The sequence below is a fragment of the Scylla paramamosain genome, chromosome 2 (assembly GCF_035594125.1).
Source record: "Scylla paramamosain isolate STU-SP2022 chromosome 2, ASM3559412v1, whole genome shotgun sequence".
Classification (NCBI taxonomy): domain Eukaryota; kingdom Metazoa; phylum Arthropoda; class Malacostraca; order Decapoda; family Portunidae; genus Scylla; species Scylla paramamosain.
Window position 1 is genome coordinate 8,967,501 of NC_087152.1, and position 13,509 is coordinate 8,981,009.

The 13,509-nt window shown below is 42.0% G+C and overlaps 1 protein-coding gene across 3 annotated transcripts in view; it reads left to right on the plus strand.

Moving 5' to 3' along the window:
* Positions 1-13,280, plus strand: part of LOC135109689 (uncharacterized) — a 185,008-nt gene extending 171,728 nt beyond the window's left edge. For 2 of the 3 annotated variants that reach the window (XM_064021254.1, XM_064021245.1), the window contains one exon: positions 13,095-13,280. In XM_064021254.1, the coding sequence (XP_063877324.1) occupies positions 13,095-13,271 (177 nt within the window). In that variant the 3' untranslated portion in view covers positions 13,272-13,280. Of the gene's footprint in view, positions 1-6,152; positions 7,996-13,094 lie in introns of those variants that run through there. The other variant, XM_064021262.1, reaches the window with a different exon arrangement.
* The last annotated feature ends 229 nt before the right edge of the window (positions 13,281-13,509 follow it).

Genomic DNA, 13,509 nt, shown 5'->3' on the forward strand with positions numbered 1-13,509 from the left:
GAGCGGAGTGCAGGTAAGCAGGTGTGTCAGATGTGTAGGGCTGCAGGTAACCCCATTCTGCGTCACCACGCTCATATACCAAAGCTAAATATTAAAAGCCTTTTAACATTCACCGTGCAAATATGCTTTTTTTTTTTTTTTCCTTTACGCAGCATCTAGACTGAACTGCAATTATTAATATTTTTTCTTTAGCTGTACATGTTAATTTATCATCCTAGTAACGACTCCTGTCATTTTTATTGCTGTTTGCCATTACCGAAGCGAATTAATCTGTTACTAGATGATGGCTCCTGCTCGACTTTCATTGCTGTCACCGTTGTCTCGCGTACATTATTATGATGGTGATGCTGGTGATGGTAGTGGTGGTGGTGGTGATGTTGATGGTGGTGTTGGTGGGGATGATAGTGGTTGTAGTGGATATGATGGTGGTACTGGTGATAATGGTAGTGCTGGTGCTGGTGCTGGGGATAATGGTACTAATAATAATTGTAGTAGTAGTGGCGAGAATGATGGTATCGATAATCCTAATAGTTTTATAAGAAGAGAATACTTGCCAACATTCTTAGACAAAATATAATGAAGAGAAAACAACCCTTAATAAAACACTACTCATGAAAGCACAAAGGAAAGGATGGAATTCCAGAAAACCAGGGCAGTCCACCTTTAGAAAACCTTGAAAACCTTAGAAGTACCCTCCATATTAAATTCCCGTTTCCTAAGCTCTGGCTATAGAACTCCTTAGGTGGGGGAACAGGCATGGGTAATTAAGTCCAGTCCATTGCTATTCCGTGTCTCACCTCCTGCAAGTGTCCTGGGTACTCGAAGGTGCGTATGCCTGTGTGTGGGCGGGTGTCCCATCGCGTGCCGGCGTTAACAAGAGAGTGTGGTAGATACAGTTTTGCAAGTCAGGTAGTACATTTATAACTCCAGCCTATTAGCAGTTGCTCCGGATGCCATGTTAAGAGTACCCGGAGTTAGTTAGTGCGGCACACGTCACACACGTACGCATGCACTGGTTTGGATGGGATGGCAAAGGAGGGCACTGGTTTGGGTGGGATGGCAAGGAGGAGGGTTGGTTGTAAAGCCGACAGGTAACCAGGGAGTGTAGGCAGGCGAGCAGGTATAGGTATAGGAGGAGGTGAGAGGAAATGGTTAAGGGGCAGCTAAACGGGGTCCTGTCAGGCCTCAGACAGGTAGGTGTGAAAGGTACAAGTGGGCTTTTATAACCTTTTCAGCTCCTAACGCCTTTAACACACACACACACACACACACACACACACACACACACACACACACACACACACACACACACACACACACACACACAGGGCCATTCATCAGCCTCGAGGCGTCTCCTGAATACGTGGAGATGAGTAAGTGGGTGAAACGAGTCCTCCTTACCAAGACTCAAGTGTTTCTTTTCTTCCTCCCTTTAGGCTGAAGCTTGTGAGTTGCGTCACTCACACGGTAAAGGCTTGTATTCATGTCTTTTTTTTTCTTTTTTTATTCTTTTCCTCTCCTTTTTTTTCTGTCTTCCCTTCACAGGTGTTCTGAAATGTGTGTGTGTGTGTGTGTGTGTGTGTGTGTGTGTGTGTGTGTGTGTGTGTGTGTGTGTGTGTTTGTGTGTGTGTGTTCAGGTGGGTGGATGGGGTTTAAGGGCGCATGTTTAATGGAAATTCTTCACTAAAAGCCCCCTCTCTCTCTCTCTCTCTCTCTCTCTCTCTCTCTCTCTCTCTCTCTCTCTCTCTCTCTCTCTCTCTCTCTCTCGTTAGCCGGACATTCTCGTGCTGTTTACTCCCTGCAGGCATGTAAACACACCCCCATGTCACCCAAGCACGCTCACTCCCCTGCAGTCCCCCTCGGTCACTCCCCTTGAAGGTCCCATCTTGAAGGCCACACTCAGCTGCCTTCGGGACGCCCCTAGGGAACGCGCTCCTCTGCTGAGTGATGGCCTCCTGCTGGTGTTGGTTCGAGGGTTGGAGAGAGAGAGAGAGAGAGAGAGAGAGAGAGAGAGAGAGAGAGAGAGAGAGAGAGAGAGAGAGAGAGAGAGATTAGAGATGTTGATTCTAGTACTAATATTATCATACTGAAATTGCTTTTACTATAACTACAACTGATATCTATACTGATTTACTCATTGAGTCTTCTGCTGCTACTGCTATTACTTCTACTACTACTGCTACTGCTACTACTTCTACTACTACTACTACTACTACTACCACTACTACTACTACTACTACTACTACTACTACTTCTGACTGATGGTAATACCTTGTAATACGAATATATTCATTCCCTTTTTTTATTCTACAACACCAACTACTACTACTACTACTACTACTACCACTACTACTACTAATAATAATACTTATACTAATACTACACCTACCACCACCGTCACCACCAACAACCACCATCACCACCACCACTAATATTGTAATAATACTACCATTACAGCAATCATTCGTCGCAACTCCACAAGAAAAGAAATAGTGTTTATCCACATATTAGACCTGGCGCTTTAAATTTCCCCGGATACCGAACACACCCTTGAGTTTCAGAGGCGCCTAAGCCAACCGCGGCACGCTAGTCATTCATCCTGCCTTCGGTTGCGACTCCGGACAAGTTAAGCACCAGGAGGGGGTAAGCTGGACCTTAAAGAGATGCCACTATAAATATTCATGCATGCCAGCGTAGGGTGAGCCGTCCATCAGCGCCATAACTAAGCCTAACGGTGCACGCGAGCCTTAACGTGAAAAATATGACGCTGCTGTTACCGCTTGCGTTATTTTGTTGACACCGATGGCCAGATGAGGCCTTCGTTTTATTTCGCTCCTGCTGCATTCGGGGGTGACCGGGTATTGGTGGCGTGTAACCAAGTATGATGCGCGTGTGTGTGTGTGTGTGTGTGTGTGTGTGTCGCTCGTCCTCTCCACTGGTATTCAGTGGTTTTAGTTTTATGCTGTGAATGGGATTATACCCACTATTAATTTGGCGTTTTGGTTTAATATATATATAGGCGTAATGAGCTATCAGTTCAGTCTTTTTATTCGATGGTCTGTAAATTAATTTCATTGGTGTTTGATCAGTTTACAATCCGCCGTACTGTCACTCCAGAATACAATTATATTTAACTTTTGAACAAGATTAATTCAGATTTATTCGAATGAAAACATTTTTCAGTGTCATGAACCGCAAATAAATGAAACCCTTTATGTGAACAATCTGAGTTTTGCAAATGGTAAGAGTTTCAGCAAATTGGTAATTTGTAACTCTGTTGTTCGTTTGGCTGCGATCACAATGTGTGTGCCGTCAATTACACGTGCAACCGTTCTTTGTGAAACGTTCATGAATTCAATTATCATCACTTTTTTTTATTAACTGCAGTCAGATGCGTGTGCGGCATTAGGCCACCCACCTGCCTATTGTCATCCCTTTTCTTGGATGTTTGGGGGCTGAGTGGGGTACCGGTAGACAAGGATGCATGGGAATTCGTGAGCGTTATGTTCATTGGGAGGTTAGTCTTAGTTGAACAGCAGTGGTTGATTCTCTCTCTCTCTCTCTCTCTCTCTCTCTCTCTTATCCAGAGGTCAGACGCACGGTTTTTTTTTTTTTTTTTCATTATTATTAAACGGGTAGGCCCGTCGCTTTAACACTGAAAAGGTTGTCAGCGCTTGGCTACTCCGTTAACATTTCTCCCGCTCATCTAAGGAGCAGCCGCACTGAGCACTACTAGGTTTCATTCCTTACTGTATTTCATCACATTTTAATAATCGGCCTGCCGCTGTCCTCTCCGTCAGTACGCGCTTTTTCAAGGATGCCAGTGACTTCCATTTTGTATCACTTGAGCAACAATTTCTGTCTTGTCTGACGTGAATTAAGAAGCTACAGGAGAGGGAGGGAGGAAGTTCAAGACGAGGTACTTATTTAGCTCGCAAGAAGGTTGTATATTAGTATGTATAGGCAATACTCGAGCTTCATTCATATACATATGCTGGTGTTTCACAGCGATAGCATGCAACTGACGACTGTTTGATTCATACTTCTTTCTAGAGGAGCATAAATGTTTCAGATTTAGATGGAGGATCGGTTCGGTACCCCGGACGGGTGAGTGAACCTTTTAGATGTTGACTTTTCCTGAATTAAGGACCGATTTGTTTACGTAGAAAACTCTTGCTATAAGTGGACTTTGTAAGATGTTATATGTCCTGTAAATGTACAACATGAATATGCAACAAAGGAATACGTTAAGTTTTGCCATTTTTACAATGTGAAGATAAATATGAGAAGGAAAATGGCATATGCGCGAAAGTCCCACCGCGCAATTTCCAAACTGATTTTAACAATCGAACTGTGTGGGGCGGTAGTCAAAGCCATAAGAAATTACCATGCATACCATTACATTTACATTTCCTCCTAAGGAAGGACTGGGCATAACATAACATCTTATACTCCAATATAAGTGTTCTTGAAGGAAGCAACAATCCTCATCTACCTCTCGAGACGGACGCAGCGCTGTCCTCCCTCATAACGGCCATGTCATGAGGGAAAAGCTTCCATCACACACTAACAGTATCGCGTGTTTTTTTTTTTTTTTTTTTTTTTTAGGAATCTGAGACTTCATCTCAGCTTCAAGTGGTATCGCTTGAATCTAGACGAGAAGCTTCGCTGATATCTTCCTCATGCATTATTTTATCATAATAACGAAGTGCTTCTGGCGTGTCGTATTATTAATGAAGTTATAATAGATACACGCTACAAATATGCTATTTTCTTCATAATTAGTTCTGTGGAAACCTATTTCAAGGGTTAAGTCATCTCCTCCAGGTACGCAATTACGTATTTCATGTAATACCTAACAGGATCCTATGAATGTTTCATGCAATTATGTAGTTTTATTTTTAATCATATTCCTCTGCATAATACAAAAGGATTTATCATGTGAAAATATTAAAGTGCTACTCTGGAAACTAATTTTCCATGATGACTAAGAGCTCTTCCCGCTTAATAAAGATTTTAGCGCCTCACACCAGGTTAATACTCTGAGTTAAAGGATTGTAAAATGTTTTACGTACTCGCTTAGCTTAATTATTAAACATATACTATTGTGTAACATGAAGGTATAAATCCACAGTTAACGGGTTAGGGCTTGTACTACTACTACTACTACTAGTAGTAGTAGTAGTAGTAGTAGTAGTAGTAGTAGTAGTAGTAGTGGTAGTAGTAGTTATTGTTGTTATTGTTTTTATTATTATTATTGTTGTTTCATGTTAGTTCCTTAAGTGTTATTTATTATGTACATGCTAAGAGATGTTTGCATAAAGACACATTTTAAGAAGAATGTTATATATATATATATATATATATATATATATATATATATATATATATATATATATATATATATATATATATATATATATATATATATATATATATATATATATATATATATATATAAACACACACACAGTAAAAGCTAATTTAACGCTAATCGATTTAAAATCATCGATTACTGTTCCGTCGAAGCCGAGCCTCTCCACGCTCTTCTAGACTCCTTGCTCTCTAAGCTGAGGTGCCACAGACGAGTGTTGGGGAGGAAGACGTACAGGAGAGGGCCACTTGCCCAGGAAACAGGGCACAACACCGGACTTACACTAGTTATTCAGGGATTTCCAAGTGACGAACAAGAACGTGAGGAGGCTGCCCATATGTCTCGCCCTGTCGTGGCATGGAATTTTTGACCTCTCAGTTGCGAGCTGAGTGCACCAACTATTGCCCAACAAGATAACCTAAAAACTAAAGGCCTACAACTAAATTTGTTAATGGTGGATCTTAACAATAAAAAAAGAAAAAAAGAAAAAAGGAGCACTTCCACTCATTAATTCGATTTTGTTGTGCTACTTTTTTTTAAAAGTTATGATGAGTTGTAAATTATGCAATGTTTATGTCAACCTGAATTTTGGAAAGAGTTATACGCAATCAGATCCCTTCACTTTTTTTTTTTTTTTTTTTTCTACGATAGTCTCACGAGTAACAATGATGCCTATGTTACCTCTTCATCAGCAGTGCCATTAAATATGTGTATGTAATTATTATTCTTCTTCTTATTATTAATTGCCTTTCATTTACAGCAGGTAATGTCCTTACAGCCCAGCACTGGTATGAGCACGACGGACAAGTGGAGAAAAGATTTAGCTTGAGCCAGTTTTCACATCAGCCATAGTATCATCACACAGAGCGACTGAATCAAGACTAAGTATACCACACCGTGCATGAGGCAAAGAAGAAAACTATATAGCATGTAGACTGTGACACTGCCATACAGTGTTACGAAAACAGTCTTCCTTCCGATGGCAGATGATCATCGCAATTCCCTCTTGTATCGTTGGCTGTTGTCCGATTGCGTGGAGTTTCGACTTTACTCTTTCTTTATCATTGCCCGTACTGGTATTATTTCTATCAATTAAAGACACGTATTATGGATCACTGAAAATATCAACGTATTAGTTTCTATCCATATAATACGATGGCTTATAAGCTGAATAGGAATACCAAGTCATTTAGCCGCGCGTTGACACAAGGCAGGGATGGACGGACCAATCAGCGAGCGGCTTCACTGCCCAGTTAGTCACGTCTCCGCATGTGGTTGGTGCCGATGTCAGTGAGTGAGTGAAGTGGTCCCCTGCGGAAATTATTCATAGGTAAATGTTATTCCACCTCTATGTAGCACGGCCTGAGGAGTCCTTAATCGTGTGCAGGGTATAGGAAATTAACTGAGGGAAGTCTTCAGGTAACGCCGCTATAAATGTTGTGAAGGCTGGCGAGTGGTGGGGCTGGCCTAGGGTGGCCCGGCGTGGTACTCCCTTCAAGGTGATTTGCTTATGTCATCATTTATTTGGAATGTTCAGTGTGTTCAGTCATATCAAAAGGGCGCTTGACCGACCAAGAGGTGAAATAATGGTAAGACAAAGAAGCCATTGACCGCCATTGTCAGTGTTCGGCTAAGAGTGGCGGTGGTCTCAGCTTGAGTAGGTTAACAAGAACATCGTAATTCGTGAAAACCAGTAATTTCTTCTTATTTCAGTATATTAATGATGTTGCAGTGTGAGTGAAGTAATATACTCGTCATAGCTTTAGCTTTTCATGTTAAGTGGTTGGTTTTGGTTATTACAGAGTCGTCTGTGCTGTGTTTACCAGCTTTGCCCAGCACTTTTATAGGAAACTAGCCCAACCCTGTCCCCATACGCTCTATCAACATTTTTAAAAGCAGAAAATGGTCCTTTAACCCCACATACTCGTACTGTACCTCTCCCTTCATACTAAGGAAATTTTACCGTCACTCTTCTGCCCTGCCCAGCACATTTTATAAGCAAAGTAACCCTATCCACCCCTTGATACTCGATCTCAACACTTTTATCTAGGAAAGCTAACTCTGCCATCTTGTCTCTGCTTGCCAATGCACTCAAATAAAGGGAAACTATACTAATGAATTCTGTCCCTTTTCTGTCTGCTCCAGAATAGGAAATCAACTGCGCCGCCCTCTCTCTCTCTCTCTCTCTCTCTCTCTCCTCTCTCTCTCTCTCTCTCTCTCTCTCTCTCTCTCTCTCTCTCTCTCTCTCTCTCCCCACTACGGTTCTAGTGCCACTCAATCAGGGGGCTCTTGGAACAAGCCACTAAGGGATGATGGTTCATGACCAGCCCTAATTAATACAGCAGACTCCCATATATTTCACATGCTGAGGTTAATGTTTATAACGAATTGATGTTGATAACGGGAAATTATTAATGGTATAATGGGATCCCTGAATGGCAACCGCCTCTTCCTGGTGCTCATGTCATAATTACTATATTATTTATTTATTTATTTATATATATAGATATTTTTTTTTCGCAGATGATGTTCAAACTTGAGTGTTTGCAAATTGATATAAAACAACACATGACAAGTGTTTACTGTGTCTGGGATGATTAAATAAAGCCTGTGTGATAAACAGGAAAATCTTTCCCTATTCCCTCCCCGTTCCTCTCTCCCCTTGCCTCCTGCTGCTCAGCATAGCCATCTCCTGGTGAAATCAGTGGCGACACAGGCACTCACAAAGCAAGCTACCTTTACATTATTCTTTTGTATAGCTTATAAGAAATTTTAATTTTAGTCTGTTTCACTTCAATAACATAGTTTGTTTTTGCTTTTTTTTTTTCCACGTGACTATTTTATTTTACACTTTTTTATCAATTGCCAACCGATCATTTGCTAATGCATTAGCCAATATGTACACAGTTTTTACATCCAGTTATCTCTCAGGAGTGCTTTAACTGTGTTGAAAGTGTGGCATACTGAATGCTGAAAGCAAGAAACGTGTGACGTGTCCATATATTTGCGTCTTTTTAAATTTACGTTCGTCAGAGAGAATAAAAATACGAATCTGGCACAGGTGTAACTGATACATCAAGGATGATGTGGACAAAATCCCTGAGGTTAGTAATATGGAAATGACTAGAAGTAACAGGTTCAAAATTGAAAAGGTTAGCTTTAAAAAAGAAATAGGAAGAAATTTGTTCACATGCCGTGGTAAATGATTGGAATAGACTTAGTTATCAGGTTATTAGTGTTGAGTTAATAGATATCTTTAGGAGAAAATTAAATATATTTATGAATAGGGACGATAGTAAAGGTATGCATATTTTACATTGACTGGTACATGTTGGCTTATTGCAATTTCTCTTGTGTTCGTATGTTCCCTTTGTATTGTGTTATTACAGTATTGTAAATGAAACTTCTCTCGTGGGCTTTTCGTCGTCCAGGAACCACCACTGGACAGGCACTAATGGTGTATGACAGGTCGTGATGAAGAGGTTTGTGTTGTGCTTTGTGGCCGCGCGACATTTATCACAAGTTTAATGGATCCATTGAAAACAAAGCCACGTGTAAAGCTATTGATCTCTCTCTCAGTTGATGTTGAATTAAAAGTAAAATCGTGGCAAGCCAAAAGCCCAAGGTGGGGATTCACTGTATAACTGAATAGATTGGACACGCGTATGCAAGGATGTGTGGCAGCGTTAAAGGGAGTATTTATGGAAACTGTGGAAACCCTATTTGATACTGCTTCTGACCTACCTTTGTTATCGTGTCATGAAATTGTTTGGTGTAAAGGAAGCCAGTGTTGATGGAAGTATTTGCTTAAGATAGACGAGTTAGATACATGTAGTTAACGCTATAATTGCTGTGTCTTCTTCTCATACTTATTGAAATGGTATGGTGCAAATTCACCTTTTAATTTGGAAAGATGTCACTGACGACAGAAAAAGGTATTTAGCTCAAACTTTTTAAAACCTGTAATTTAAGTTTTACTCTTTGAAATCGTCTAAGGTTACTTGAATTAATCAACAAGTGTCGTCAGCAGTCAAAGGATTGAGAAAATATAGAATAATGTACATAACGATGTTAAATAGTTTTCAAGTGCGACGAGTCTTTTTAATGTTTCCTTTATAGACAGGTGTAGTCCGTGATTCCAGTAAGTTCATAATGGAAATAATAATGTATCACGCCTTGCTATTGTCTAGGTATGTGCTGGTGTTATTAATTTAAGGTCATTACATCACCAGTTTATTGTTACACCAATGATTCTACTAAGAGTGAAACAAACGGAACAGGGACCGTCACATAGTATTTGTAATTTGATAGTGTTTAATCAGCTTAATTAAAGGCCCAGAGAAACGTTGAGGACTATTCGGGCAATGACAATATTGGCAACGTTTTTACTGTGACGAGGGGCGGAGATCAAATAGCGGCGGTAACTGCTTGGGGAAAATTAGACAAATTGCGTTACAGAAATGACCATGTCTCTCTCATGGCTTATTATAATTTGTGATGCTTGAGTGACTGAGATTATTATAGGGAACGAAAATGCAGTGTCGGTGCAAATTATAGAAATTATAGAAAATGTTTCGTCATAGAAAACGCGTATGAGTGACCTGCGGGGACTAATCCAATCTTGATTTTCCAAGAATAATAATTGTCGACATGCTTCGAGCAACTGCGTAAATACAACGGGCTCTCAATGCGCTGCAATACTGTTAGTGTTGCTGGCTGGTGCTCGTGATATGGTGACGGTAATGAAGTTTTTTTTTTCAGCATTTTTTTTTTTTTTTTTATAGCGGGCTTTTGATTTCCTGGCGGCGTGTTTATCATGAGGCAAGCGTCGCGTGAAGGGTCATTATAGGGCCTGGCTTGTCTAAATTATCCTCAAACACTCGTTATTGACGGATTCAGTGGCGATATTGACGCAGGCTGCAGTGGATGAAATTACTTACACTGCCATACAGAACTGATACGTGCAAATAAAGTGCGCATGGGTGAGCCTATTAGCGTGTAATGTGGAGTGCGGTAATGACTGCAGTACTGGCTACTGGCTGGGCCTCGGGCTAGCGTGGCGACGAGGCGGCGATGAATTGCATATTGTTCAGTCTGTTATTTATAATTTTGCCTTCACTTTCTTTTTTTTTTTTTTCTAATTGAGGAATTCATCAGCAAGCGAAAAGGGATTTTTTATTTTTTTATTTTTATGACATGAATGTTTGAAATACGAAGTTATATTAATTTGTTTCCGTACATCATGCTGTTTAAACTAGGGAAAGAACGAAATGACATTATAAAAAGTAATATCATTGCACCAAAAGCTACCTGTTAATTATAAAAGCAAGGAAACACGTCATACTAATTCCTATTGACATGACAGCTCACAAGCCAGCGATAGTGTTGCCCTATTCAGGCGAAAACGACCATACAGACCCTCCCGGATGCGCCCTAAGTCTAAGACCCTCCCCGGCGGCTGGGACACGCACGTTGCTTAACAAGGGTATCACGTAGCCCCGGTAAGCCAGTGTGCCTGACGCAGGACCCGACTATTAACCTGGCGGCGCGGGGGCGACGGACTGTTTGGAGGGCGGGCGGGGCGGAAACTTAATTATGGTTGTGATCCTCCGTGCGATCCCGGCTTAGTGCTACGCTCCCGTTGTAATTCCTCGGCTTGGGTATCTGATACTCATTTAAATCCTTTACATTCATATTTGATGCCGAGGTAATCCCGCGTGCCCCGGACCGCCCCAACCTTCGCCACGCCGGGATAACGAGTGCATGGAGGCGCCGCGGACGAAGTGGTGGTGGTGGTGGTGGTGGTGGTGGTGGGCGAGGAGCGTGTCGGGGCGGCGGGCGGCGAGCATTGAGGTGGTGCACGAGAGGCGATAGATAATAGTTCAAGCTTTGAGAGGCTGCTGCCGGAGTGTAATTTGGTGCCGAGACGCAAGTGCTTAGTGATTTAGTGCCGGCGGACTGGGAACCTCTTGGGCGCTGTTGTCGGGTTTTGAGAGAAGTGCATTGTTGCGCGCCACTTTTTCCTTTGTAAAGTTGCGATTTCATTATGAGAGATGGGCCTTTTTGTTGCAGCAGGATTTTAAGGGCCAATCATTTTGAAACTCGGTGGAGCGGGAGGAGCGGGAAGGCGTCCAATATGCGAGCGTTGGGAAGGGCAGTGAATGAGAGATTTGGTGACGAGTGGCAGGGGTTCCATCAGCGTGGGAGGCGCGTCGCTAAATTAGGTGCATGGGCCATTTTGACGCTGCAAAAGGGAAACTACTTATGATTTTACACTGAGAGGCTTATGTAGTATTTTTTGTTCTCTCTCTCTCTCTCTCTCTCTCTTTTCCGAGGTGAAGTGCTCCCGTGTGAAAAGGCGTTAATGGAAAGGACGTGGTTAAGAAATTACCTCTTTTACTGTACGAGAAATTTCAGTTTTTGTCTCTCTCTCTCTCTCTCTCTCTCTCTCTCTCTCTCTCTCTCTCTCTCTCTCTCTCTCTCTGTGTGTGTCGGTTTTAGTAATGTTAGTCACAAACACATGAATTTTTGGGCACGTGTTCTTGCGCTACATCAATTATATCAGTGACAAATGTACCGCCAGATCCGCCGCGCGCTGTGTGTGGGAGAGGACCATATGTGTGGGAGGACTATATGTGGGAGTGGTAGGGAGGGTGGTAGGAGGATGACATAGGGAGGAGGGAACTGGGAGGAAGGTTAGGTTCAGTTCTTTATAAGTATGGGGAGAAGTATTGATGTGGGAGGAATCATTTGTTTTTTCTCCAATGGGAAGCTACTTTACTATTTCTCTATCTCATTTTACTGTAACACTTTGTATCTTTATAAGTACGTTAAGTAATAGTGAAATTGTTTTAGCCGTTAGTTTCTTTTTACATTATTAATAATAAATTTCTTGCATTGATTTCTGGTAATTTCTTCTCTTAGCAATTGTATCTCTTCCTTGATATAGAATGAGTATAAACAAAGAGCACAGATTCTCTCTCTCTCTCTCTCTCTCTCTCTCTCTCTCTCTCTCTCTCTCTCTCTCTCTCTCTCTCTCTCTCTCTCTCTCTCTCTCTCTCTCTCTCTCTCTCTCTCTCTCTCTCTCTCTCTCTCTCTCTCTCTCTCTCTCTCTCTCTCTCTCTCTCTCTCTCTCTCTCTCTCTCTCTCTCTCTCTCTCTCTCTCTCTCTCTCTCTCTCTCTCTCTCTCTCTCTCTCTCTCTCTCTCTCTCTCTCTCTCTCTCGCCGGCGAAACACAGGGAGCCAGGGTTAGTGTTTTTTTTTGAAGAGGATGAAAAAATATGATTAAAGGGATTCACGTTTTGTGCAGTGGTATTATTATTCCAGTTCGCTCCTCCCTTGGCTTTCCACGCGCGTTCCTCACCTTTGCTCATCATCATCTCTTCCTCCTCCTCCTCCTCCTCTTCCTCCTTCTCCTCCTTCTCCTCCTGCTGCTGCTTCATCCCTTCATTCCGCCTTTCCTTTATCTATCCGCTGATCCCTTCTCGCTTCCCGTGTTTGTTGGCTTACTCATTTTCTTTCTCACTCCACTCTTTCCTCCTCCAGTTTTGTTAATTACCTGCTCACTGGCTCATCCTCCTTCCTCTATTTTCATTCTCTTCCTCCTCTTCTCGTCCTCCTCATTTTCCTCTTTCTCACCATCATCGCTAATTTTGACTGTTAGAGCAACACTATCACTCGCTCTGCCTGTGCAATGGTTACTGTTCTGTTCTTCCTGCAGGTGGTGCTGGTGCCGGAGGAGTATGTGGCCGCCGTTGGGGAGGAGGTAGTGTTCATGGCTCAGGTCATGGGTGCCTCCTCTGGCCTTCACTACGACTGGGTGCTGCCCGGAGGCGAGACTCTGCAGAATCAAGGTCTGTTTTTCCCCTGTTTTATAGATTATCACCTAGAATCATGAAAATATCCTTGAAATCCCCACCAGTAACTTGCACTACAGTCTTTTTGTTTATGTAAGAGGGGCAAGAAAAAAGGATAAAGGCCCACTGAAGTGCCAGTCCCAAAAGAGATGTCAAAAAGATTCATCCAGAATTGGAGAATAAGTGTCTCGAAACCTCCCTCTTGGAAGAGTTCAAGTCATAGGAAGGAGAAAATGCAGAAATATGAAGGGAGCTCCAGAGTTTAACAGAAAAAGAAGG